Source organism: Struthio camelus, chromosome 15 (assembly GCF_040807025.1).
Source record: "Struthio camelus isolate bStrCam1 chromosome 15, bStrCam1.hap1, whole genome shotgun sequence".
NCBI classification, from domain to species: domain Eukaryota; kingdom Metazoa; phylum Chordata; class Aves; order Struthioniformes; family Struthionidae; genus Struthio; species Struthio camelus.
In genome coordinates this window covers 5,012,243-5,039,626 of record NC_090956.1, presented here as the reverse complement: position 1 = coordinate 5,039,626, position 27,384 = coordinate 5,012,243, and the positions used below count along the sequence as shown (strand labels likewise).

Below are 27,384 nucleotides of genomic sequence, written 5' to 3'. Positions count from 1 at the left end.
AGGGGAGAGGGGGAAATTAAGAGCACGGGGGACGAGCCTTGGCCGCCCCGCGCCGAGAGCGGTGCATCAGTAACAGCCTTGCAGCGCACGGCGTGTCGCCCCGGTCGCCCATCCAGCGCCCGACCCCGAAGGCGCCCGCTTAGCTTCAGACCGCCGCCTCGCCCACTCTCCCAACCAAGTTCGGCGCCACCACCCGGGCGCATGCGCAACTTCTCCCCACCGCCCACCCGCCCGTCCCCCGCCCCAGGCCCCAGGGCAGGCGCATGCGCAGAGGCAGTACGGTGGCCCAGAGGTGGGCGGGCGGCGGGCCGGAGCCGAAGGGCGCCTGCGCGGCGGCCGAGGCCGCTGGGAAGGGGCGGGACTGCGCAGGCGCGGGGCCGCGCCGCTGCCCGGAGCGTAAACAAGGCGCTGGCGCGGCCATGAGGAGGCCGCCGGTGCGCGGCGGGGGCCGGAGCCGCCGGGGCTGAGCTGAACCGAGCCGAGCCGCCTGCTGCAGGCGTTCCCCCCGCCGGACGGGGGTGGCGAGGGCCATCGCCGCCATGAACTTGGCCAGTCAGAGCGGCGAAGGCGGCAACGGCCAGCTGCTGTTCGCCAACTTCAACCAGGACAACACGTAAGGGGGCGGCGCCCGGGCCGCAGCGCTAGGCCGGGCCGGGGGCTGGGCGGGGGGGGAGGCTGAGGGGACTCGGCCGTTTGGGGGTGGGGAAGGCTGAGGGGGGGCTTGCGAGGAGCCTCAGTGCCCCCTTCTCCTCCTCCCCCCTGTTGTAGGGGGTCCCCGCCGCTCCTCTCCGCGCCTCGGAGTGGGGCCGGGGTCTTTCTCATGACCCTCCCGCCTCCCCCCGGGCTGCGCATGGGGCTGCCGGGCGTGAGGGTTCCCCCCTCAGTGGATACGCAGGGAAGTTAGTGGTTGCTCGAGCTGTGGTTTATAGCGTGTTGCTTGCCTGCCTTCCTCCCCCTCGTTTCCCCCCCCGGAGAGCTCATCCTTCTTGTTATGCTTGTGAAATATCGCTCCCTCTTGTTTTGAACGCGGGAGGGAGGATGGCTTTTGCTGCTTGATGATGCCTAGGCCTTTAGAGGAGACTGAGATAATGTGAGGGCCCAAGCCTTCCTGGAGTTGCTGAGACTTAGTCTGCAGCTCACTGCAGCTGTCTCTTTCACGTGGCGTTTTTATTTCCACTTGCTGTCTGTGGAGAAGCAGTATGCTATGTGGACTTAGAGAGATTTTTTTTGAGCATATGCTTCTCTTGGGTTTGGACTCTTTACAAAGCAACTCTTTGTATAGAGAGAAATATGGTACTTGATACTGTACTTGCTTACTTGGTTTGTTTCAGTTCTAGAGTGGGTCAGATGCTCCCTACCTTACATTTTATAAATTACTTGACTGTTGCAGTATATTTAGATTGGTGTGTATTAATCTGTATATGAGGCATTATAGAGCAATATTTCCCATTCAAGAGGTGCTGATAGTAGGAGCTATGATGGGACTATTTTGAATACTTCAGAGATGAGACTGATGGGAATAACCTAAAGAAACTTGTGCGTGAGGAAGGAGGAGGAGTTTTGTTTTAGGAAGTGAGTAAGAGGAAATGATCTCAGACTGGGATCACAGAATGTAATCCATTTGTGGATCTGGGGGAATGGGGATTCTAACAACTTAGTTGTTAGTTCTATAAGCAATAGTAACTTGTTCTCACAGTAGCGTTGACTTTTTTTCAGCATTTAGAGTAGTGTATGGAAATTGTGAAGGCAAGAAGATTGCTTGTGGTGGCTGCTAAAATTGAGGGGAGAGGCCACATCTCTTACATCACAGAAGGAAAAACTATATATGCTTTTGTAGGTTATGTTGGGGGTCCTGGGGTGAAAAGAACAACAAGTGGAGCTGAACAGACTTGATGCAGGAGACTTTAAAAGTAGAAAACTTAGCATATGTGACATGGAGAGGAATAGTCTTCTGCGCTTTTGCAGCTAAATCATTATTAATCTATTCTGTTGATTTGAAGCCAGAGATTTCTGCAGCTGCTTTTCAGACTTTGTATTGAGCATCATATAGAGCTCACTCTGTCGTTGAACATATGTACCCATGTTGTGCTCAGACACCATCCGTTTTTTACCCATTACTAGATAAAACAAGTCATGGTAACTGGGAAATCTGTCACCTCTCTCTATTGGAATTTGTAAAGGCCATTATATAGCTTCTTGAAGTTAAACGGACTTGTAAAAGTTGTTTAAAGGTTTTCTGCCCCCCGCCCAGTCTGTCTTAGTTTCTCGTTTGAATAGAGAAACGAGAAATCAACCATCTAGGTGTATTAACATGTTATTTCAGTTATCTTGAAAAATCACAATTTGCCAGGTGAAAAGAGCTGAGAAGAACTCTGATTAGGAATGAATTACGTTTTCTTATGCTGAGCCCCAGAAAGCGTACTTATTTTCAGCTTACGTTACAAGTAAAGAGGATCCTTTTTTTCAAGACAGACAGAGTGAACAAATGCACGTTCTTTTGATCAATATATGAAAGACGAGCTTTATTTACATCTTCCTAATCAGTAGAAGTTGCGTAGTGTTTTAAGGCGTGCTCTTGGAAAGATCACTGACAGACAAGACTGAAAGATAAATGACGTGGGTGCTTTGCTATTATATTTAAAGCTTTCAGCTTCAGCAGGGTGCCAGTTCCGCTTACTCAAAGTGTCTTCCTTGCCTAGATACTAGTCCCAATTGCCTTGCGTAAGGGAAAGATGGTACTTGTTGCTGGAAAAAATAGGTGTCACCTAACCTCTTCTAAGCTTTACAGAGGGTTTAGTAATAAATTACTGCATCCTCTAGGAAGTAGATGAACCTACAGTACTATTTTATACTCTTGGGAAGTTGGTTTCTTGATAGTTAGAAGAATGCTGTCAACATACAAGTTGCTGTAAGTTTTCTCAATTGTTGCAGTTCCTCATGATTGAAGCCAGTATCCTCTTTATCTTCCTTTTATTTTTTCAGTCCTACCATTTTTTGAATGTTCATTCCTGAATGCTGCATGTAGTGACATTAGCTTGTAATGACATAGATACTGTTCCAACTCACTTGTCTTGCCTCTTTATTCCGTGTTGACCAAAGCTTTATTTACATTAGAATTTTGAATTATTGGCTGAGACTGGGACTTTGCTTGAAAAACATCCTACCTATAATGCAGCAGAAGCAGTTGGTTTGTGGGTCCTCTTTCATATGCGTCCTTCTTAAGTAAAACAAAGAGAAGGCCATTTTCAGAAGATAATTTGCTTGTTTTGGACCTAGCCCTTCTCCCATGTTAATCAGTGGTTGCACAACTCAGCATGACTGGCATTTTCTGATTAAGAGGCTGCAGAAAGAAGTGAAGTAACTGATCAGAATTCAGGTGTCCTGGCAAAACTGTGCAGTAGAAGCTTGTAGGTGATCTTGGTGCAAGTATATTCCTGCAGCTACAAATCTTTAGCTATATACATTTGGTAAAGAGTACCATTTTAAGCTAAGTGTTGTTTGTATTGCATCTGGGAGAACTATTATATTACATGCTTGCTTTGTGGGTTTAAAATCTCATATGAATTTAGAGATGAGTTTAACTTGTTCATGAATGTAACCATGCCTGGTTATAGTGGAAGTATCTAACTTTCTAACCAAAGCATAATTATAAGATCTCAAAGTTTGCGTATAGACATAAAATAGGTAAAGCTTTCAGTCCTAAATTGTTACACAAATTTTTCCTAGAGAAATACCACTGAAAAAACCTGACGATTCACTTAAATGACCTACAGGTTCTGTTTAAGAAAAAAAAAAAACAGCCTACTTGTGAAATTACACAAGTTAACAGATTTTAGAGAGGTTTTATTTGCTGTTTTTTAAAAATGAAAGTGGCAGTACTTGGAAACAAAATAGACTCCTGACTAAAGTACAACATAAAGCCTTAAGTTTGGATTTCTAATGAAAACAGTGGTATGCCTTACTGACAGCATCCTCTTCAGCCTCTACTCTCATTTATGTATGGAACTACGTGAGACGACTATCAGTCCATATATCTATTCTTTCTGATTTAACTCTGCCCTTTCTTGCCCAAATAAATCAAATTGGTTCTGTGTTGTGAGCAAAAAGTTTATACAGCTAAAGTCTTATAGCGTACTTCATGTTGCTGAAGTTGTATTGTAATTCCCTTGTCATGTGATGTTTGGGTTTCTGTTATTACAACTTCATTTTATTTTTCTTGTATACCTGCTTGTGGTAAAAGAAACAAGGTGAGCTGAGCATTCACTGCTCTGCCTTCATTTCTCCTAGGTTCGTGGTCATTCATTGTGATCCCCGATAGGATCGGGACAGTAAAGATCTTTATTCCAAGGAGAGTTTAAGGCTAAAGGAAAAATAGAGGGAAGAGACATCACGTAGCTTTTAAGAGTAGCGATGTTTACTTGGATTATGAACTTTTTGTTGCACAAACTTATTGCTGCCTCTTAAGTGATGGAAAGTCTGGCCGCCTTTTGCTGTATTAGACTTAAATCTGGGGTTTTTTGTTTTTCTTTTTTTCTTTTTAAATGCAAGATCTATGCAAAAATCTCCTGTAGGTTTTCAGAGTGGTGCTGGTAAGTGTTGAACATACTAGAGTTTCTGTATTTGGCTCTTGTCTTACTAGAAAGCTGAAGAATGTTTGTATTTTGAGCATATCTGCAAGATGTTATAACTTTATTTTCACCATACACTTGGGAGAGGGGAAAATAAAGCAAAATAAGCTTTTTAAATAACTTTTTCTTAGATCACTTCATTTTTTTCTTCCCTCTTCATCATCAGCCTTTATTCACTAAATGTTTTTTCTCTAGAAATGTACATAGATTTTGAAATGGGTTGGAGCGTTAGTGTAATGAGACTGTATCATCATGAAAGTAGGTTTAATTAACCAGTTAAAACAGTAATGACTTATCAGGTCATGTCTATACTGCAGCTGCAAATGATTTTAATCTTTGAGAGGGTTGCCCTTAGAATCTTTCTGATTAATAATTAAAATCCTTTATAATATACAGAAAGTATGATTTTCTTCCTTGTGGTATTTATATTAAAGAAGCAGAAGAAAATCTGTACCAGTTTCTACCCCACCTGAAAAAAACTTATTTTAAAATTAGCCAGAGAGACTGAATCAGCTGATTTCTCGCTCTAGGTGAGTGAACTTCACGGTGAATGTCAGCATCTTGAAATGAGTGTGTGAAATATCTCATTAAACAAAAAGTGTTTTGAGATTAACTTTACTTGTGACAGCTTTTCTTAATGCTTTCAAGATGTATGTAGTCTTGGATCAGACTACAGTATTGTCTTTGAAAAAAGTGAGTAAACACAGCTTCATAAATCATGGATATATTGGCGGTTTTGCATTGAGTAGACAACTGATGATGAAATAGCTCAAAATCTACAAAATAAGGAGCTTGTAATAGAGTCTACATGTAATAGGGATAAAGCCACCTGCGTAGGGCATAATGTTAGAAGGAAAAATGGCAGTTTTCTTAGGTATTGATTTTATTTTCAATTTCAGTCCCTCATCAGCATCTGAAAATTGGTGGTAATACAGCATAACACCCACACTGTAAAAGGAGTTTCTGTTAAACTTCAATTTCTGCTTGTTGGCCACTGTCTGTTTGAGCAATAGCTGAATGGAATATTGATCTTATTTCTTCCCATATGGTTGCACGTTTTTAGGAGGTGAGGTAATTTTGGCTAGATACTTAGACATCATTGTGGGATTTGGTCATTTAAATAGCTATCAGGTGTCTTAAGGGCTTAAGTGTAATATCAGTGTGAGGGAAGATGAGGAATGTAAATCATTATGATTATAGCAGTATAACTTAGCCTAGTGGATTCTCTTATTACATATACAAAGCCTTTTTCCGTTTGTCTGCTAAGTAATTTGAGAGCAATTTAAAAAACCCTCCCAAACCAAAAATGGTATTCTAGAGCAAAATTGGTTGGTTTTGCTGTTATGCTTGTATTCTGAAACAGGTTTAATCATGCTGACACAGCTGGTGAAACTCTCCTGCGTAAGCAAATGTTTTGTGACTTCTTCCTCACCTTGATCCAGAAAGAAAAAAATAAGTCGATTACAGTGGACGGAGAGAGCAGCTCTGGGGCTTCTTTCTTCTGGCTATTACTCTGCCTAATGATTTTTGTTATTACATATACTGCTTGCTTTAGCAATTCCTTGTTTAAAGCTCAGTGAAATAAAGTATGGGTAGTCAGTAGGACAAGAAAAATGGGGGTTGCTTTCTGATTCCAAGGATGCTGTCACTAGAAGAGTGATACTGCAATAATCTGCATTTAAAGCTATAAACACAGTACAGGAATCAGCTTAGCTATTTGTTAGTGTATTACTAGGCAATGTGGAATTCTCCGTGAAGAAATCGCCCTGTCTTATTGCAAGGAGCCTTGTGACTCCACTTATTTTTAACTCAGTTGAGCCCTTGTTTACCTTTGAAGTGACAGTTTTAATGTCATTCTGCATTCAGCTTTCTTTCGAGGGAAGCAGTAGATGATCTAAGAAGAGCTAACTCATGACTCGCTTTGAATTAGATTCGTATGTTTCACAGCACGTGGATTTTCATTGAGTTGTCCAAAACCTTGTTGAGAACGATGCTGAGGAGTCTTTGGTGACTCATCAGATACAATGTGTTAAGCTTATCAATTTTGTCTAAAGTAAAATTCAATTTAGTATTCTTAGGGTGACTTAGAAGAGCAGCGATGGAATTTATTTTTCACAGTTGCTTTTCTATCTTTAAGCCTGATATGCTTATTTAATATCATGGCTACTGAATCTGGAGAGGCTTATTCTTCCTGCCTAGATGATGCGTATTTTAATTTGAGCATTTAAATCTTAAGTATGCTGCCAGCTGTGTTTCCTCTAGAAGAGAAGGTCGTACTGTAATACAGCAGTTCACTTCATAGCTCAGAACTGTAGTTTGAGAGCTATGTTAGTAACAGTTTTTAATCGCCGGAGGACCTCCCAAGTTTTTTTTTTTTTTAAAAAAAAAAAAAAGCCCACTTCTGAAGCCAGGAGGGGGAAAATGGAAAAAGCAAGAAATCTAGGCATCTACGTTATATTCTAAATGCAGAACTGATTGTTAGTGCATCTGAATTATAGTGACTCATTGACTCATCTTACTGAGTTCAGGAGGGTAGTGTGGCAGGGAGACCGACCGGGGTTGGTTTGACTGGTACTGCATGACTTCAAAGTTTAGTATGTCCACATACAGCTTATTGAAAGTTCATGTTTTATTTCCATATGTCCTTGATGATAACAAACATGAACTATAAGCATAGCAGCACACTTCTGTAAAACTATGTATTGTTTTCTTTTTCCGTGGTTTTAAAATCATCTTCCAAGAGGGGGAGGGGAAATAAGAATGTGCCATCTTCTGCTGCTTTTCTATACCAGGAAGATCTGCGAGACAAGCCTAAAGGTTTTTCTGGCTAAAAATTCAAAGCCTGTCTTTGACTCTGACTGGGAAAGCAAAAGCAATTAAATGGTCCGTGAGCTACGTGTGAAAATTGAGTAATAGAGGAAAGAAGGGTTTATAGTCAATTTTCAATATTCTGCTAATGTTAAAATCTGTTTAACATCAGTGACTAGTGTTTTTGAGAGAGCACCTCTGATCAAAGACTTTAGCATGAATATTCGTACGATTGAGACCTAACTATGTTCTTTGGACATGCTTGAATGTCATCAGATAAAACCAGAGGAGAATTAGAGTTGGCAGTCTTTTAATTTTTTTAGTTTTATTTTTTAATGTGAAAGTTATTTTGGGGTGGTTGGGGAAGGATGCAATGTGAAATCCCCAGACAATCCCAATTTAAAAGGATTTTCTTTTCGCTCCTCTTTCATGATGAGGCAATGATGTAATGGATTTGCATTATGTTACTCAAGTCATCTTTTGGTTTCAGTTTGTATGGAACGTTATGGAAAAATTGCCAATAAGTGTAAGGTGGTAGGCTTAAATTAAGCATTGGACTCTCATGTCTTAAGACATGAGAAAGGATTCCACGCTTGGGACAACTCTGAAACTATTTGGCCTTTTCATACTTCAGGAAACTTGTCTGTCTTTTTTTTTTTTTTTTTTTTTTTTTAATTGCTGTTCCTACTAGACTAACCCAACCAGAGTTTTAGGATAGGGTAGGAATCTGTCCGGGTGTAATTCATAGCAGATTTTATTTCTATTCCTGACTGGCTTGTTTCTTTTCCAGATCCCTTGCTGTTGGCAGTAAATCAGGCTACAAATTCTTCTCTCTTTCTTCTGTGGACAAATTAGAGCAAATTTATGAATGCAGTGAGTATTTTCTCTTCCTCCTCTTCCCCCCCCCTTCCCCCCCTCTTTTTTTTTTTTATTCCATCAGCTGACTTAATTCAGGAGGAATAAGACATGTTTCGTTTTTTCACAGGTTGTTTGAGAGTCACATGAGAGGAACCTTAAGTTTATGATGAAATATCACACAAATACAAAACAATTGATTGCTGGCAGGGTAAAATTACATATCAATGTTTTATATTTAAATTTAGGGGGCATGCTGTGAAATCTGTTAATAGCTATGTGAAGGACTCTTTGCTTTTCTAATTTTATGGCCAGTAGTCAGGTTAAATACAACAAAACTCTATGGGCCAGGAGAATTTATGGGTCTTTATCCTGAATTTTGTGGCAGGCAACCACTAATATACATTTATTTATCAGAAAACCCGAAGCCTTGGTTATTAACGTTGTTTAGTTTTTATTCTATTTCTTGCTGTTAGAAAAATGGTTTTGAGCATGATAGCTGAAGGTTTTCTTACCCAAAAGGGGAAAAATCTAAATTCTAGTGACTCTTCCATTATTGATCACGGTTGATGCAGGATATGAAATGAAAAGGGGGGAGGCTCAGAGGAGAAGTATTATCCCCTGTTTTGCCAGGAGTTCGTTCTGTTTCTTTTTTTGAGATGCTAATAAACAATCTGAGTGCTATGCATGAGTATCCTTGCTTGCTTATAAACTCTACGTGAATGGATAGTACCAAAAACTATGATGCTGAGATTTATAGTAGGATCTTAACGTGTCGTGCTACAAAACAGAGTTGTCTTCAGACTCCGTTCCCTAAGTGACCTGACCTTGTGGCATCTTATGTTTGAAAATGGTATGACTCAAATCGCCTACTACCTATGGTGACAGCCTGATTCTGTATACAGTCAATAGAGAAAAGTAATTATGAAGTTCAAATTAGGCGCCTGCGGTCAGCTTGATTTAGGTGTTGCAGCTACACCTGTCCATTTGAGTCATGGTCTGGCTGTCCTGGTTAAGAAATGATTTGAATTCCATTTTTTTCTGTTGAATTCAAGTGCTTGACTTCAGTAGTATCTTTGGTACTTACAGTGTCTGGCCTCATACAACCCTAAGAAACTTTAATGAAGATGGCTTCCTTTATAGGAGACACTGAATAAACATACTGAGAGAGACTGAACTTTGCAGAACTGTTTCTTCTAGGTAGTTCTTGAAAGGAAAAGTCCAGATTAGATAGTGCCATGCTCAAAATTGTGTGGCAAACTATTAAAGTAGCTCGGCTTAAACTTGGATCTATTGATTCCAGTCCTGTATTGGAGTTGTTCTAGGCTGCCTTTATTAGCTTAACTTCTTTCATATTCGATGTTTTCTTCCATGAGCATTAGGACTATAAATGAAGAGCATAGAATGCAAGATAACTTATAGCAGAAGACTGATAGTTTGAGCTGTGTAAGCCATCCTGACTTTATCTCTGCTCATAGGACATGCAATTTCTGCAGCACATCTGGAGACTTAGATATTTTTATTTTCTCTGTGTAGTTACTTGTTAAATAATTTTGAGACGTGGGGTTGAAAACAATGCCTTTTTAAAGCCGTACCCTTGATACGGAGGTAGAAGACTTCCTGCCTGTTGGGTACCTTAGTCCATTAAGGGAAGGTATTTTGAGGTTTTCCCTTCTCTCCTCCTCACCCCAAGTTAGATGGTAAGTGGTTCTAAAACTTCATGTTGTTTTGGGTGAGTGCTTTTTCAGGATTCCTCTTTTTTTTTTTTTTTTTTTTCCAATCTTCTTTTTCAGTAAGATTGATCTGCAAATTCCTGTGTAGCTGTCTAAAGTAAACTGAGGAATATGCTGTAGCTGTCTTGTGTTTGAAAGCATGACTGAAAAGGATGGGAGGCTGCTTTTTCTGCTGTCATCACTGTGACTCTAAAAATTGCCTAACTCCCTGCTCAGTTGATCCCCCTGTAGAAATACATATTATAGTGGAGGGTGCTTTAAGGCATAATGAATGTTTATAGCGTGCTTTGCTCTTGGATTAAAAATTGAGTAAAAGCACAGCTGATCATTATCTATCTGGTTCCAGCCAGCCCTTGTCTGCGATGCTGCATGCTTGTGTTTATGAAGCTGTAGTCTTGTTATGTATTTGCTTGTTCTCCCCTTGCTGATACTTAAATCATTCTACAGTTCTGCTTTGTTCTTACTGGTGTTTTCAGTCTGAAGTTTTTAGTAATCCTCACTTGCACGGTGTAAGGAATAGTATACAAATAGAAAAAAAGCTGTGATTAACTACATTACTGTAGGACTTAACTAGTGCTTCTAAAAATATGGCTAATTCAAGTCAGCTGGATGTAGGACGTGCAGTATAGCTTGGCGCCTTACTTGAATGATTTCTCATGGAAAGCCTGCATGACTTGGCAGCTATGAAGAGATTATATCTCTTACTCCTTCCTGTTACGGGAAGACAAAGGAACGGAGATGCATCACTTAATCAAGTTCACACTTTAAAACTAAAAGCCCCTCACAGAACCTTTCTTTAAAAGTACCATCTGTATTGTAATATATTAAGTCTTTTCTTGCAGGACTGAAGAAATTTCTCAAGTTTTAAGGATCTTCTCTGAAAGTTTTTCTTTTTGCTTCTGTAGCTGCTTAATTCTTGACAGTGCTCTTCCCTGCATGCCTTCTCTGCTGGCCAACTTGCATCCTTGCAGCACGGTGCAGTAGAACATTTCTTCCGTCTAAGTTTCTGCTGCTGTTTCTGCTCTGAAATACCTGTTCTCCTTCCAGCCCTGGGAGAGTAACAAATCCCCGCAGCCCATAGTTGTTCCTGAATGGGGAAGGAAGCTGATTTTTCCCCCCTGCCACACACACTGCCCCAAGGAACAGGGAGCAGTCGGACTCTGTTTTGGGGCTCTTTGTGCTGGTCTTCTAACTCTCTTAAAATGATGCCATTATTATGATGGACTCCAGGCTCAGGTGGAAATCTGATAAAAGATCAAAGGTTTACAACACAGGTTATGTTACCAGACTTGTTCAAGGAATGTGGACCTGTGCCTCTTTTCATGTCGTGTTTGTGGCATCAAGAAAGCGGAGAACAACTTGAAAACAAAGTTACCGCTAAAATGCGTTTCCCCAGCTACAAAAGTGAGGAAACGGCATTTTCAAAGCCTCTCTGAACAACTTTCTCCCCTGGAGAAACATTATATTGATAGAACAATTGGATAAAAGTCAATTCTGTTGCATAGAATACTGAAAAAACTTAGTATTAAACAGCTCCCTTTCCTTAGGAGGCTATTTTTGCGTGCTGTTCCTCTTAGAAGAACTTACAGAATTTAAACATTTTCTTTTTTTTTTTTTTTTTTTTCCCCCTGAAATAACTGCCCGGAGTAATCACTTCAAAACAAGGCATGTCACAATGGTGGCATTGTCAAATGCTGAGACTGTAGGGCAGATAACTTCTTTTTCAGGGAATTTGTCTTTTGTAATGAGAATGTGTTAATTGTTTGATACATCTGTTGGCCAAAACAGAAGCCTTCAGAAATAACTTTTTTTTTTTCCTAGCAGTATTCCTCTTTAGAAAGTATTAAGCATTGAGCTAATCCAAATACTGGTTTCTGAAAAGTCTGACCGCTACAATGGACCAAGGCCGAAGTCTCAAGTAGCTTGTCTTGGTTCGGTTCTGTAATGGTTCGGTAGATGTAGCCAATAGCTCTAGAGATTTAGTAGAACTCTCTTCTGCTTCCTTTTGATATTTAACAACTCTTTCTTCATTCTGCTCTAGTATCAGATGCATATGTGCAGCTAGCTTTGCTTGAAACTGCCATTTATCTAGCAAGGGAATAGGCTTTCTGTTTTCTTTGATTGCCTCAGTGCTCAAAATGCCCGCATGCTGTTCTGAACTATGTTCCTGTTGACTATTTAAAAACCGCTTTGAAAAGCATGTCCAGACAGCTTTCCAAGGGAAGCCTCAGGAAGGGAGGGGGAAACAGGTGCCAGGGTAACTGATGAGGGGTCTTGGACTCCTACCACCTTGGTCTCATACTGGGCTCTAATCAGATGCTCTGGAAACACTTCTTTGCTGGAGAGCCGGGACTTCACTCCTTCCTGCTGTTTTGCCCAAGCTCTGAATAGTGACTGTGTTCCTCCTTTGCCTCTGGTGTTTTCATGGTAGGACACATGACAAAATAAAGCTGCTTTATGGCTACACATGCATGCTGTGCTTCAGTGGTTCCTCTTCCAAGTGTTTTTGTGGACTATCAGGTAAAAGATGGGTGTAAAAAAAAAAAAAAAAAAAAAAAAAAAAACTGATCAGTGGCTGAAGCTTAGAGCAAATGAATTTACTGTATTCAAAGAAGCTGGTAACTTTTCTTCATGGATCCATGTGCAGAAATGTTATGTTGTTTGTCACCAAAAGTCTGTTTGTGCACTGCATCACAGATATCTAGGTAAGTGTAGGTTTTTGGCAGGGTATACAAAGAGATGGTCAGAAGATTGTAAGATAACTTGCTATTTTACATCTTTTTGCAATTTTTTCTTTTGGATCTATGTTTAAAAAAAATAGACACTTCTGAAGCATAAACGTGCATGATGTGTGAAAAAGACCCTTGTAAATCAGCGTTCACTATGCAGTTATTTTGCTTTAGAACCCCATTGTGCATCCCACCTTCAGTTAGTGACCTGTTGCACCAGAATGTTTTCTTAGACAATATTTTCTTAGACAGTATTTCTTGTTAATGTGTATCATCATCTTCCCTGAAATCTCCCTTTGTGTTTCCCTCCCCCCCCCTTTTTGTGATGCCTCAGCTGACACAGAAGATGTGTGCATTGTGGAGAGACTGTTCTCCAGTAGTCTGGTGGCCATAGTTAGCCTTAAAGCTCCACGCAAGCTGAAAGTGTGTCACTTTAAGAAGGGGACTGAGATTTGCAACTACAGTTACTCCAACACCATCTTGGCTGTGAAGCTCAATAGACAGGTGAGTAGTAATTTTGACTATGTGAAAGCAAGGGGAGGGATTGTGGGTCTTCCTCTGGCACTTTCTCTGCCTACTGCCCCCTGCCCTTGGTGACAGAGTTGCTATTTGAAGTTTTTACTTTTCCAGTTATAGCTTGGAAAGGTATATAGACACTTGGTACGATTTCACACAAATGAAAAGGTCAGATGTTGGTATACGCATGAAAAGTCTCCCATGGCATCTTCCTCAAAAGCGGATAGGAAACTGCTATGCAATTCTTTAATACTTTAAAATTTTACAGTGTCTCCTATAAAAAGTTGTTAGTATGGCCCTCAGGCTTAGATGTGTACCAGAACCTAATTTAGACAAAGCTGCTTGATCTGTTCTTTCCCAGTCTAAGCGTCGTTCGTTGGGTCTTGATTTGGGGCCGCAGGGGTTAACATCATATATCTTGCTGGGGAAGTGGGTTTCAAACTTCTGAAAATCATATGGCATCTGAATAAGCATATCAGGTTAAGCGTTTTTTGTTCCGTATTTATGCATTTCCTTAGAAAGCAAGTCCTGAGTAACCTGGTCTGACCTCATAGCTGACCCTGTTTTGAGCAGGAGGTTGGACTAGAGGCCTCCTAAAGTCCCTTCCAACCTGAATCATCCTATGATCCTGAATGTAAAAACTAAGTGAAACTGACCGTTCCTGTTTAGGCTTAAACTTAAAATTTGAGTTTTTATATATTTACTTTTGTAATGTTTATAAATACAGGTTTACTGCATTCTTAAGAAAATGGTATCACTGAGCTAGTAAAGTCTTTGCGCTAGGTACCTGGAATCGTACTTTGGTGTAGTAGTAAATCATCAGCAGCCTCGGCTGCAGATACAGGCTTCTCCATATTCAACCAGCTCATTCAAAGTGAGACAATGGTGTTTGAAGAGGAGATCTCTTTTTTTCATTCTGCCCCTGCAAAGAAGTTTAAGAAGATGCGATTCCTATTTAAAATCGCAAGGGGCATAGTGGCCTGTTACATTTCTGGCATAGTGAGGTAGCGTAAAATGAGTAATTATCTTGTTAGTCATCTACATGTAGTCTAACAAAGCACAAATGAGATGTTGAACTTAATCCAAGTAAAACATATTTGTCCCTCTCAAAGATTGAGGAATATGAGAAAGTATTAGGCTCTCTAACTAGTTTAGAAAAGGTATGTCTTGGCTAAATAGAAAAATATACAAAGCAGAAAATTATGAAAATCTTCCTTTTAGGGGGAAAATACATGAGGGCAGGTGCAGAGTAACAATGAAATAGCTTTAAATGAAGGTTTCTGGTTTGCTGATTTAAACTAGTGATGTAAATCATTTTCATTTAAATCAGTTTGCACTAGCATGGTTGAGAGGCGTCAAGTACGCTGGTCAGTTTGAGTGACCAAGTGTAGTATTGCGCTGTTGAAGTCTTGTCAAGAGGTGTATCTTGTGTATCTTCTGTCGGAGTCTTATTTCTTCCTCTCAGGTGGGTGCAACCTTTTCCCTTTTGAAAGGTACCTAGTGCATTTTGGGCACCGTTTTTTTTAGGATTGATAACCGCATATAAACTCCGGCGTGATACCAGCGTTTCATCTTCTTTCCCTTGTCTAGAGGCTGATAGTGTGTCTGGAAGAGTCTCTTTATATACATAACATACGAGACATGAAGGTATTACACACAATCAGGGAAACACCTCCCAATCCTGCAGGTAAATAACAGAACTCTGAAAAAGTTGTGTTTTCTCTCTGTTTATGATTCTGTGTTTCCTAAAGGGAACTGTAGCACTGTTAATTCCATTGTCAAATGATAGTGACAAGTATGCAAGTATTGTAGTAAAGTCTGCCTGTTCAGTCCGGGTGAGATTTTTAGGAACAAAAGGCAGCTTCTGCCCATCCCTTGAGCTGCATCTTCCCGATATCTTTGTTTCCTGGAGTGAATGTAACAAAATGTTAGTTCAGAAAGGAGTAGTAGAGGTCCTTACGAGCTAGATATTGCCAGAATTTGTTGCAGTTAAAAGCTTATGGCAGGCTACCACTTTAGGAGGCATGGTGTCTTGGGAAATTCTACTTCTTCATCAGTTATTGTAGATTTTAGCATTTTTGTGTGGTTCTTTGTACTTTCTATTAAACTTCATTGGTCTTTATAATCAACTGTTAGATGTGTTGCAGGTTGACTCTGAGATTACTGATCCTTTTTCCTGCCTCTGTCAATACCTCGTGAGGATGATTTGAATTGATGTTTGCAGTATTCAAACATACAGAATCAAAAAGCTCTGCTACGTAAGTTTTGGAATGTGCCTCTTTTTAATTCTATTTTCCTTATTCCTCTAGGATTGTGCGCGTTATCAATAAACAATGACAACTGCTACCTGGCCTACCCAGGGAGTGCAACTATCGGAGAAGTGCAGGTCTTTGACACCATCAATCTGGTACGGGTCTTTGACTACGGTTTCCCCTTCTAAAGGAAGAGGAAGTCATTTGGAAGTGATTTAACTTGCTCAGAGAAGAATCACTAGAAGGATCACTGCTCTTGTATATAGAGGATTAAGCTGTGGATATGTAGCTCTTAATCTATGCTATACTAAGGTCCTATTCTATTGATTCACTCCCGCAGAGAGCGGCTAATATGATCCCAGCTCATGACAGTCCCTTGGCTGCTTTGGCATTTGACGCAAGCGGTACTAAACTTGCCACTGCGTCAGAAAAGGTAAGGTGACTTCTTATGGGCTTGTCTACAGTGATCAAAATGAAATTTGTTTCAAAGCGTTTTAAGCAAGTTTAACATGCATAATTGCTGTACGAGTGCCAAAACGGAAGGCTTACAGTTAAAATGACAAATCTAAGTTAAGAACTCTTAATGATATTTGACACAATTTTCATGCTGTGAAATACTGGGCAATAAGGTTATTTAAATAAATACACTTTAATCTGTCTGTAATCAGGGCAATCCTCTAAGCGTTCCTGCTGTTAGTGCAGGGTATTTATTAGATATTAGTTGTCTTGTTTTGATGCTTGATTTGGTAATGAAAACGAGGCAGTTAAAGTCAGAGTAGAGAGGAGCATCTTTCCTTTCTTTGGCACATGATGATGAGTTATTGTCTCTGAACTGTATAAACTGGAAAATGAGAGGCCTCTTCTGTTTGGATAACGCACTTAAAATCCAGAGATGTAACATGCTTTCACCTGACAAAGGTAGAAATATGTCCAGGTGATTGTACTAGTGGGTAGTGTGGTCATTTTTGTGATTAAACATGATAAAAGAAGGGACTGTGCTCAATGCCTAGCTGCTGCTTACATTAGTAGCTCTCTCCTTATTTCTCTGCTTTTCAATTACGTCCTAGGAATAAGTTCCATAAATATTTTGTGTTAGTGTGTGATGTGCATCGGCTATGGTACGTTTATAGCAAAAGGGGTTATTGCTTGTGAATCCACTCTGTTCACCAGAGCTAATGCACAATGAAGGTACTCGAAATGAAAAACAGTTGTTTTCTTTTTTTCCTTTATTCTTTTTTTTTTTTTTCCCTTTACAGGGGACAGTGATCAGAGTATTTTCCATTCCAGAGGGACAGAAACTCTTTGAATTCCGAAGAGGAGTGAAGAGGTAAAGTTCAAATAACTGGTTAGCTGAAGCTCATTCCTTGCAGTAGCTCTCCAGTATGTGCTACAGTTGAGTTGGTATCTTGATTTTTTTTTTTGTTATCTTCCATCTTCTTCTGCCGCTACCTGCATGCTTATAACATTTTCAGATTGAATGTCTTCCAATTTCCCTCCCTCAGACTTGTCTGTCCTACAAATCAATCCATTCAGAATTGTACTTGCTCTTGCCTTTTAAAAATGTATTGGTGAGGGCACTTGCTTAACATGGGTCACCTTTTGTAAGATATATAGTATTCTTATGGCTTTGCGTATGGCTGCTGTGTTTTCTGAATAGCTATTTCAAAATAACTGATTCGTGTGTTTGGTTTCCATAGTGCAACTTCTCTTGAGACCATTGTGCTGCTTTTCTTAAGATCACTAGGGGTTCATTTGGGATAGATTCCAGTCCCATAACAAAAGGGAGGTGTGAAGCAGAAGCAGTACAGCTGATGTTTTCAGTCTCTTCTAAATCTTGCTAGCACTGTGATCGTTGGCAGTCACTGTGATGTGATTCTGTAGCTTATGGTAGTAGTAACTATGTAGCTCTTCTGGACTCTATGCAGAGGTAAGTCTGAGGTCAGACTGTTACTAATTGATTCCCATATCTAATATATGTCGGAGTTGAAAGTCATTAATGGGGATTTTGCTTTTGAGGTGCCTTAAGAAGGTATCGATGACTGGGAATGCTTACTGTAGAAATGTTCTTATTTGCGAAGCAGTGGCGATTGAGAAAGCTGCTTAATTATACGGATTCTTTAGATGCTTTGGCTGAATTGAGTGACCTGCAAACTCTGTGGGGGGGGTGGGGAGAGGCGGGGAAGCAGGTGATTCTGCCATGCCGCTAGAGTTCTTCCCAGCTCTCACATTGCAGCTTATGTGAACGTTATGGAACTCTTTAGTGGTGAACGTACAGAGAGACTCCTGCCTACCCACATGGAGAGCTAATATTCCCATTTGCATTCATTCTCATGAGACACTTAACAGCACCTTTCTTCTTGATGCAGCATTCAAATGTCAATACTAATGCCTCACTATGGAGTTTTTTTTCTTTTTCCCCAGATGTGTGAGCATCTGTTCGTTGGCTTTCAGCATGGATGGCATGTTTCTGTCTGCATCCAGTAACACAGAGACAGTGCATATCTTCAAACTTGAGACTGTGAAAGAAAAGTAGGTTTCAAAGGTGCTTTAGATCATTCAAGAAAGGCTTTTAAATTGATTATACTTGACGGGATGTGTTCTCCAAAGTACGGGCGGACTCCTTTTGAACACGTCTTTAAAGTTAAGGGCATAGCAAGTCAATTATGAATCAGCTGCTGCTGAGCTGCACACTGTGCTAGTTAATAGAAAAAGTATTTCTACCAAAGGGAAATCAGATGTCCTTGGCAGAGGAATGTGAGAGGCAGTTAAATGTTTTCAGTCTTTGTTTTGCCTCCTCGTGCATTGATATGCCTCAGCAATATCTTCCAGCTGCCCATAGAGATTTCAAAGGCAACAGATTGTTAAATGCTCCTATTTAGGATTTGAGGAGATAGTCTTATTTATAACTTCCCTGGAAGGTATTGGAGACAGTAATTTGGTTAGTGATCAACAGATGAATAAAAACTTGTTGATGAGGTGTAGTACTTCCCAATGGATCCTACTCATATGTTATAAACCTTATGAAATGGAGTTTTATAAACAGAAGTATCAGTTTACAATAAACGTTCTTCCTCACCAGGCTGAGGGTATTGCAAGACACACATGTGCCCTTGCATAAATAGAGTGTATCAGACTTCTCACATTTCTGAAGAGAAACAAAATAACTGCTTAACCTCTTCAGAAATAGAGGTTTCAAAGTGCTTACACCTCTGTCTCTATAACGAGAAGCCAAAATCAGAGCCTTCGTCTCTTCTCTTCCCCCCTGCCTCTTTCTGCATTGTAGACCTCAGGAAGAGCCTACAACCTGGACAGGTTACTTTGGAAAAGTGCTCATGGCCTCAACGAGCTATCTGCCCTCTCAAGTCACAGAAATGTTCAACCAGGGTAGAGCCTTTGCTACGGTCCGCCTGCCGTTCTGTGGACACAAAAACATCTGTGCGCTTGCTACGTGAGTAAAGAAATCGAAACTGCATTCGCCACCTGCTGGGCTGCCAGTGTTGAGCTAGGGAAACGCTGACGTAGAACGTACCTCTGCAAAGTGGGTAATATGCAGAGCGTTGGTTCATCTGTTATTATGTCAAGGCCTCTTTCGGCTCTTAAACTGCGTGTGAGAGCTAATCTCAGTCTAGGGAGAAGCGTATTTTTCTGAATGTTCAATAGGCTGTTTCTAAGTGTTGTTTGAAGATGATGTCTTAATTTTGAAAGAAGCGTTCTGAGAACACACCCATGGGCTTACGGCACTTCCTTTATGCAGAGTAATCTTGTATTTTATGTTGGTAAATTGCAGAATCTACTAACTCTCTGTTAAAGAAGTCTTTGAAAGCAATTTCATATTACTCTTGTCTCTAAAGTAACAGCGAAAGCGATAGCATTCGTTTAAAGTTAATTGTGATGTCTAAACGTAGTCTTTGTTCTGTGTTCACCAAAGGCAGGGCTTGTTTGGCACAGCTACCAAAGCAATAAGATGAGCAGTAGTGAACTTACTTTTGTGGGATTTCTCTAACTTTATGCTAAATTGACTTTGTGTTTGTATTTTCTCTTCTCTGATCTCAAGGCACTATTTAAGCAATAATTAAGCCTTGTAACATTTCTGAAATAAGTGAATGCTTCATGTTACAGTATTGGTTTGCAGAGTTACACAAAGCTAGTAACAGAATAGTAACTTCAGAATTTATTTTACTGTGTTATGTGTGAGTGGATTCCCATGGCATCCCATTAGCCCCGCAGAGTGGTTATGCCTTACTCCTTGGCACACAGTTCTTTCCTAGGCGCTCTATCTGCGTAGTCATTAATAATATTCCTTATCTAGAAGTGAGAATGTGGAAAATAACGGCTTAAAATCACAGAGGGAGGAGGGAAGCTCTTTGCTGCTGTGAAACTTACGTTCTTCATTTCTATTGCCCTCCCACAAACCCTTCTAGAATTCAGAAGATCCCTCGTTTATTGGTGGGAGCTGCTGATGGGTATCTCTACATGTACAACTTAGACCCCCAAGAAGGAGGAGAGTGCACACTAATGAAGCAGCACAAGTAAGTTCACGTGAGCTGCGTTTTATTTCTTTACAAAGTCCTACTTGTTCTTAAATTTATTTCCTTGCTGCCAAAGTCTAACCTAGAACAGCTCGTTTCTTTAGACTAATTTTTTTCCAGACCTGTGACACGAATGAGTAACTTCAGAATCCCCCTGTGTCTTTCTTCCTAGTATCTACTACACTAAGCACCGCTCTACCAGCAGAAACTTAACACTGTCTGATTGCAGTGAAGAGTCAATCGTTGTTAGCTGTATGCTCCTATTTCACTTGGCAGTTCAAATTGAGTTACTTTAACAAGAATTTGAAACGTCTGAGACACCATCCACTTCATCAATAAATGAAGTGTTTACAGAGATAAGAAACAGGCGTTATTTTGATTTTACAGAGGGGAATCTAACCTATGGAGTTACCTATATTCTCTCTCTACAGGTATCTTTATTAAATTCCCTTGCTTGCATAAGGCCAGCCAAATGATGTATTTTGTGGCAGTACCGTAGAACGGTTCAGGGAAGCGTAACAAGGCTTTGTTACATTTCTAAGGTCTGGAGGGAACGTATAGGGTAACATGGTTGGATTGCGTTTTTTATAATCAATCGTAGAATTAAAGCCAATAACTTGTGCTGATGATTCAGGTCTGCAGCTTCTGTCAACTGTGTAATATTGATCAAGAATGGATCTTTTGGAAAACTTCTATGTGAACGCTTCAAAGCTTGAGCTGTGCTTCCACTTGTGGATGAAGTGATGTCTATTTAGGGTGAAGCTTTTATCAAGTTCTTAATCTCTGAAATGCTCTAATACCTTCACTAGGAGGGTTCCCCAGTATATGGGAAGCAGCCACTTCTGTTGTGGACAGAGCTTAAGAGACAATCTGTAATATTGCTGGGAGTTTTGGTGGGGTTTTTTGTTTGTGCGTGGGTGTTTTTCTTTTTTAACATGCAGTCAGTTTTGAGTCATTTTTTTTTTCCCTAGCATCAGCTACTAGGATTTAGATCCTGATACCATGCCAGAGGTAAATGCATGGTTGACGTGTCTGCAGTGTTAAATATGAAATATAGTCAGAAAGATGCCTTACTGACAGCCCTCTAGAAGGGTGTGATACTTCTGTCCGTACACAAGTGATACGTAGCACAGGGGATGGGCAAAAGATGCCTGGCCTTCCTGAAGGGACAAAGTTTCTCATGTAACATGTGTACATGCATTATTTTTGCATGTCTAATGAGATGTTCTTGGGTAGCTGTCAGCTAAAGCGGTACTGTGCCCAGGTAGAGCACCTGTCCAGCTAACCTCTCTCTGCTTGGTAGGCTTGATGGCAGTATGGAGCCAGCCAACGAAATTCTGGAGTCTGCATCCCACGACCGGCCGTTGGTAGCACAGACGTACAGCGCTGCTGTGACTAAAGGTACATATGTGCCTTCCTCACCCACAAGGCATGGTAAGGAGAAGGCTGGAAATGGGGCAGAGAACGCCTCTGCGTGTTGTTTCATTCTAGATGGCTGCTTGAGCTCTTCTCTTTCAACGCTGAGCTTTTCATAAGCATCGATGTGATGTCAAGCATTGATGAGCAGTAGGGAAAGCGTCCGTGATGTGCAGTTGCTCCATCTGGATGGATCAGTCATCTTGTAATAGGGCTGTAACGTTTGCAGTATTTGCCAAATGTTTTTCGAGATGCCTAACATAATTGCTTCATATGAGAGTTCTGTACCTAGACCTCGGGCAAAGCATCTCAACTACAGCCCTTATTTTACTAAGGCTGTGGTAAGTGCTCCCACAGTTCCTCTCTGGAAATGGTGACCTTTTACCATGATTTGCTGCTTTGTTAAATTGAGAGGGTGAGAATTTGGTTAATGCTGGAGTTCCTCAAGTGACCGGAGCCTGTGCATAGGGAGTTACCATATCTGTATGGCATTCCAGTCACGGCTCCAATTGCAGAGGAGTTATAGTCTGCCCATGCAGCGTCACTGATGCAGTAGCAGCTGCTGTAGTTCATGGGTGGAAGAGCAGAAAAAGAGCGTACATTCTGCACACGTGGTTGAAGTTTGGTCAGAAACTGCTCTTGGCTTGGAGAGGCATGGTTCAGGATGAAGGCAAACAGGATGGCAATGAAGCTGTTTCAAGTAATGTCTGATACTTCAGCTTGAATCGGTCACTTTCTTGGATCCAGGCTTCAGTTTGTGCTGCTGATCCCTCAACTGCTTACTCTTTTCTCTGCAGCCTATACAGATGACCTGGGTGCTGTGGGCGGAGCTTGCCTGGAAGATGAAGCCAGCGCGCTTAGATTGGATGAAGACGGTGAACATCCCCCCATGATCCTTCGGACGGACTGAACTTTGACCTGTGAACTCACTCCTGAAGCAGAGAACACTGGCTTGATGTTTCTTGAGGAATCTCGTGTTATGCTGCTATGAACTTTGACATGAGTTGGGAGAGAGGATGACAGACTCTTTACCTTTTAAAAGTCGTAGCTGTAGTTCTAAACCATTGGAAAAATATATGATTTTCAATTCAGTGGCTTTTAATCTTGCTTATCTATTTTAGCTGTGTTTTTTTGTTGCCAAAACCTGCTATTTGTTCAGCCCTCAGAGCCTGCTAGCTTTGCATGCATTCATGTGCCAAGCAAGCATAGGAGAGGGAGAGAGAGAGAAAGAGAGAAGCCACTTTATAACAGACTCAAGTTTGTATTTTTTTTATATATGTATATAATATTTAGCTTATATAAGGAAGGAGCAGAGAAGTGGTTCTGGAAGCTGAGACTATTTCTGCACTGACAAAGGTCCAAATGGTTTCCTGTGCATGGGCTTGCAGGCATACCTAGTGACTGACATGCAACCTTTCAAATGCAATGGCCTGTTTTGGGGGTTTTCCCTCCCCTTTCCTGGACCATTTTGTTAATTAAAATTCCTTCTGAATGTTGTGTATTCGTGGGAGTGTTCTGTTTGCTGGGATGGAAAACTGGAAGTCTTTCCTTGCACAAGGGTATAGAATACAGAAAGTGCCTGTGCAAGGAAGAAAAAAAGTCACTGCAGGAGGAAGGCTAGAATGAAGGAGGAATTGCTAGAGATTTTCTTGTCTGTATACCTTCAGTACTTAAGTGTCTGTAGTTCATAGTAGCTGGTACGCTGGTCAGTATTTTTAAAGATGATGTGGCATGCGCTTTCTCTCCTGTAGGTTGTTTTATGTCCATGTCGGAGTAGCAATAATCTCTTTTTATATATTACTTTAATGTTATCCAAAGCAAGGACAGTATCCTTTCTGTCAGTCTGGACTGAAGTCCCTTCAGAGTATGTCAGCCCTGCTCTTTAAGCAGCCTTAGGGTTTTTGACTGGAAGGCATAAGTCTCCTTTCACTTCTAGCTTCTCTCGAGCCTGGAGCTGAGTGTAGTGCTCTAATAGTGAAGATTCAGGACTTTTTTTCTCCAAATGTTGATGTAACTATAAATGATTTTGGAAGCTTAGTTTTCTTCTGGGTTCTCTTCTGTCGGATAACCATACTCACTTTTTTTTTTTTTTTTTACTTCATCTTTCATCGGAGTACCTTTTATGATGTTCTCCAATGACTGGTTATCTTTGTGGCAGCTTTGGAATGAATCCTTAACTGCCCTGACCCTGGCTAGGCCTGCTCAAGGCTGAGCAGTGCTGCAGTCTATTTTTAGGGTTGTAATGTGCCTTCTCTTAAGTTTTGGGTAACAGTGAGTAAACGATTCGCAAAGCACTTGGGTGAGCGTTGTTTTCCTTTGTCAAAATGAGCCCATTTTGCCTTTTGTGCAGCAATGTGGGTTGCTTCCTTTTCCCTCTAGTGACTCTTTACAAAGAGATGAAAATAAAAGCAGAAAAGGAGATTACAGATTTTGAAAGGAAGACAGAACCTGGACTTAACTGAGTACTCTGACTATGTGTAAACTTCCTATCACAACAAGACAGTGATGTGCTTTCAGAATTTGGTACTGTTACGTGTCTTCTGTCAAGAAATAGAAGATGGCGGCACTGTGTCCCCAAAGCCCGTGGTGGGCTGCTGGTCCTCCCCCTCTGAAAAAGCAGAAGGGGTTGGGAGCCTATGCCAAAGAGAGCTGTTGGTTGTCAGTCAGCCGCTGTTAGCGTACAGGGAAGATGTTCTTACATGCACGCACATGGGAGGGAAGAGATCAGGCTTGTTTAGTCACTGAAGACCCTTGACTGTCTTGGCTGTCTTGACTTGTGGCATCTTCTTCAGAACCCAGTACGTTCAGAGTAAACCACTGAACTACGCTGAAATATCATTTAATCTCTCAACTTCAAGCTCTGGCTGACAACTGCAGAGTAAAATGTAAGTCTTGAAAAAAATACAAGCTCACTGAGCTTTGCTGGCAAACTGAACCACCTGGGAGCTGTCAGATGTCTGCCCGTTCCAGACTAAAGCTGGTAACGTTCCTGGTAACGTACTTGGAGGCTTGGCGTAAACTCGGCAGAGTTAGCAGCAAACCCTCATAAGCAACGCGGGTCTGCTGAACATCCAAGTTTTGGAACTCTTCAGTTATAACGAAGGCCGTGATAGCTAGCAAGATACTGACTGCCCTGTAATGAACTTACTAACTTTTACTGCTTAAAAACTGAGAGCATTTATCATGCTAATTCTAACCCCATTTTAACTCTTGCGCCTGCTTATCTTGCAAATGTGTTTTGGAGATTCCAATGTCTTCCATATGCTGTAGTCCCCTTCTGCTGTTGCATGTAGTGCCTGATGAATCACTGCGCCCTGCTTGGTTCACTCTAGCTGGAGACTGGAAGCCGATAAGAGTGTCTAGCTTATCTGTTGTAACTGAGAAGAGAATCTTAGCAAAAGTAGCAATGTTCTGGGCTTAGTAACCAGTAATTACCTAATAGGGCAGAGCAGGTGGTTTTCCGGTCCCCGCTGACAGGGTAAAGTGGTGACGGCAAACTGTGGTGTCCAAGTTTCACTGCATGAGGATATGAACTTTCTCAGATAAAATATGGCTAATAACCCTGCCCCTTATGGCCTTAGGCTCACGTTAGGCCCTCAATATTTGCCCTGTTGCAGTGTGCTACCAAAGTCGGAAGCCTTTAAGGATGAGGTTTCATCCCAGTGACACAAAGGCTTGCTGCCCCCCTTCTTTAAACATAGCAGAGGTGTCGTTTGCAGCAGCATCCTCATCTGAGTTTGGAGTAATGACCGAATTGTTAGGCTCTGTGGGTCAAATGGTGTCTAAATGAATTTTTATTCTGATGGTCTAACAGCCTTGCCTTCCCCAGGATAAGCCAAGGAGGCTGCAGCCTTGTGCTGTGGCCCTAGGCTTTGAGTCATACGATATGGGAACAGCTCTACAGCCCCTCTCATTTTAGACTGACCTTCCTCAGAAGGACAGTGTTCTTCCTCGGAAAGCGTCTCTCTCTCTCTTTCTCTCTCCCTGGATACTGACCGCACTTCTCAGTAGCGTTTCCATCCAGTAGAGCCTGGGGGGCAGACCCGGACAATGGAAACAACCAAAGCTGGGGAGGGGGGAACTTTATAAACTTGGATTTCTGAACTCAGGTTGTAGTTTCTAGTGGGATCTGTTCCCTGTGCGTATCGCAGGGAAGGCGTGTTCCTCTTGAAGTGTAAATAGGTAGCAAGTGTACATACTGTGTCTCCACATCAGTCAGTTTAACCTACTTCATCTTTCAAGTTCGGAAGTAGAAAGCTTCTGTGCACTCTGGAGTCTTCTTGTGCCACTATTTCCAAAACACAGTTATAGATACAAATCTAACAGTTAAATGACTGGCCTGGCGGAGGAGGAGGAAGTTAAAAGCGTGAAGAGGTTAGTAAAAGCTGTTTCCTCTGAGGCCCTGCTCAGCAAGACGCTTGTGTGAGTGCTCCCTCTGAAGCCAGGCGTGTGCATGTACCTAGGTGATCCAGGTCCTACGTGCGTGAGTTTCTTAGGCTTGTGCTTCTACGGAAGGGAGGGGGGAAAGCTTGTGAATTCTGCCTTGATGCAAATAAATACTGGAGAAGGATCTAAATGCAGTGACAAGTGTCTGCAGTTTGCAAAGGAAACTTGTGACTGACCTCTGCCTGATAGGGAAAGGGAAGAATGAACTACCAGCTCTGCAAATAGGTTACCCGGAGCCCTGAGAAGCTCATTGGTAAAACACTTCTGCTGGATCTCATGCTGTGCTTTCTTGGCTCTAATCGAGGTATTAGCACCAAAGCAACATTGTAGTAGGGACTGTAGAATTTCTTTCCTCATAGGTCGCCTGAGCTATTCACGATGCCGCTTGTATGCACAGACAGTCTGCTGCTCTTTGGACAAAGACTCCTGTTGCTCTGCAAAGCACTGATGGGGATTAGTCACGGCAGAGATTTGGGAAGTTTTATTCTTTGCTCCAGCTGTCCTGGCTAACAATCGCCTTGATTTAACCTGTTAACATCTGAGAGCAATGCAGAGTGTCATCGCTGTGTGCACAGAGCAGGCCCTTGTTTTTCTGGAGTCTGTGCCTCACCATGAAAGGCTTGCAGCGAAGAAAGCGTGGCTCTTTGAGTGTAAATAAATCCTTCCAGATTCCAGTTGCGCAACCAAAGGAATTCAGCAAATTCCCATTTTTCCTAACTGTAACATGCCTCTGTTTTAACACACTTTAAATTGGCAAATCCTGTCTTACACTGCCTTGACAATAATGGACAAGGCATTTTTATTCTGGCTTGCAAATAGTTGTTGTGCTTGCTACCAATGTCTCAGCTCTGTGACCATGCGGCTGCAGTAATCTCTACGCTGACTTTCCCTGTGCCGCCTTTGCATGCGTCCGATTCATCTCGAAGAGCAGCGAGTTGTTTCCAAATCTGTAGCTCTGGGGTTCGGTGGGACATCAGCTCAGCCCTTTGCTTGGATCTATTTGCTTTCACATTTGCTTCCTCCTCTGGAAGCAACTGCACCCTGCAGTGCTCCGTTACGCTGTTCAGTATCTGTGTTGTTAGGTGGAGGGAAAAAAACCCCCCAACATTCCGCATCACCAAGAGTCTGGCTCTCACTGCTAGCCCATTGCTGTTTGTAATTTTATAATTGCATAAGAAATTAAACCTGTGTTGTGATAAGTATTTTGCGTCTTCCTCCTTTTGTTTGCTGCTTGAAGACGGGGCCAGATAGCGTAAGGGTGACACTACGTGTGTCTTGTACTCTCTGTGGCCCAAACTAAAATGCTAGTAGTAATAAACCTTAGTCGTAGCTATGCGACGTAGCAGCTCTTGAAAGACACTGTCAGCATGGGTTTTGCAGAGACCAGGAGAGGACCACGTGAGTTTCTTCTGGCACGCTTTCTCTAAAAGTATAATTTTTCTCCTTGTTCTTCCTTAGATCTTTTCTGGGGG

At 41.5% G+C, this 27,384-nt stretch overlaps 1 protein-coding gene across 2 annotated transcripts; it reads left to right on the top strand.

The window, feature by feature from the left end:
* The first annotated feature begins 338 nt into the window (after nucleotides 1-338).
* WIPI2 (WD repeat domain, phosphoinositide interacting 2) lies at nucleotides 339-22,963 on the top strand. Of its 2 annotated transcripts, none has more exons than XM_068908961.1 (12): nucleotides 339-613; nucleotides 8,227-8,309; nucleotides 13,088-13,257; nucleotides 14,860-14,956; nucleotides 15,579-15,676; nucleotides 15,862-15,954; nucleotides 16,778-16,848; nucleotides 17,943-18,050; nucleotides 18,805-18,969; nucleotides 19,943-20,050; nucleotides 21,354-21,484; nucleotides 22,264-22,963. In XM_068908961.1, the coding sequence occupies exons 1-12, from the start codon at nucleotides 540-542 to the stop codon at nucleotides 22,374-22,376; spliced, it is 1,311 nt and encodes a 436-aa protein (XP_068765062.1). In that variant the 5' UTR covers nucleotides 339-539; the 3' UTR covers nucleotides 22,377-22,963. The 2 variants fall into 2 exon arrangements, with proteins under 2 accessions (XP_068765062.1, XP_068765063.1); XM_068908962.1 differs by having other exon boundaries at nucleotides 341-613; nucleotides 21,354-21,451.
* The last annotated feature ends 4,421 nt before the right edge of the window (nucleotides 22,964-27,384 follow it).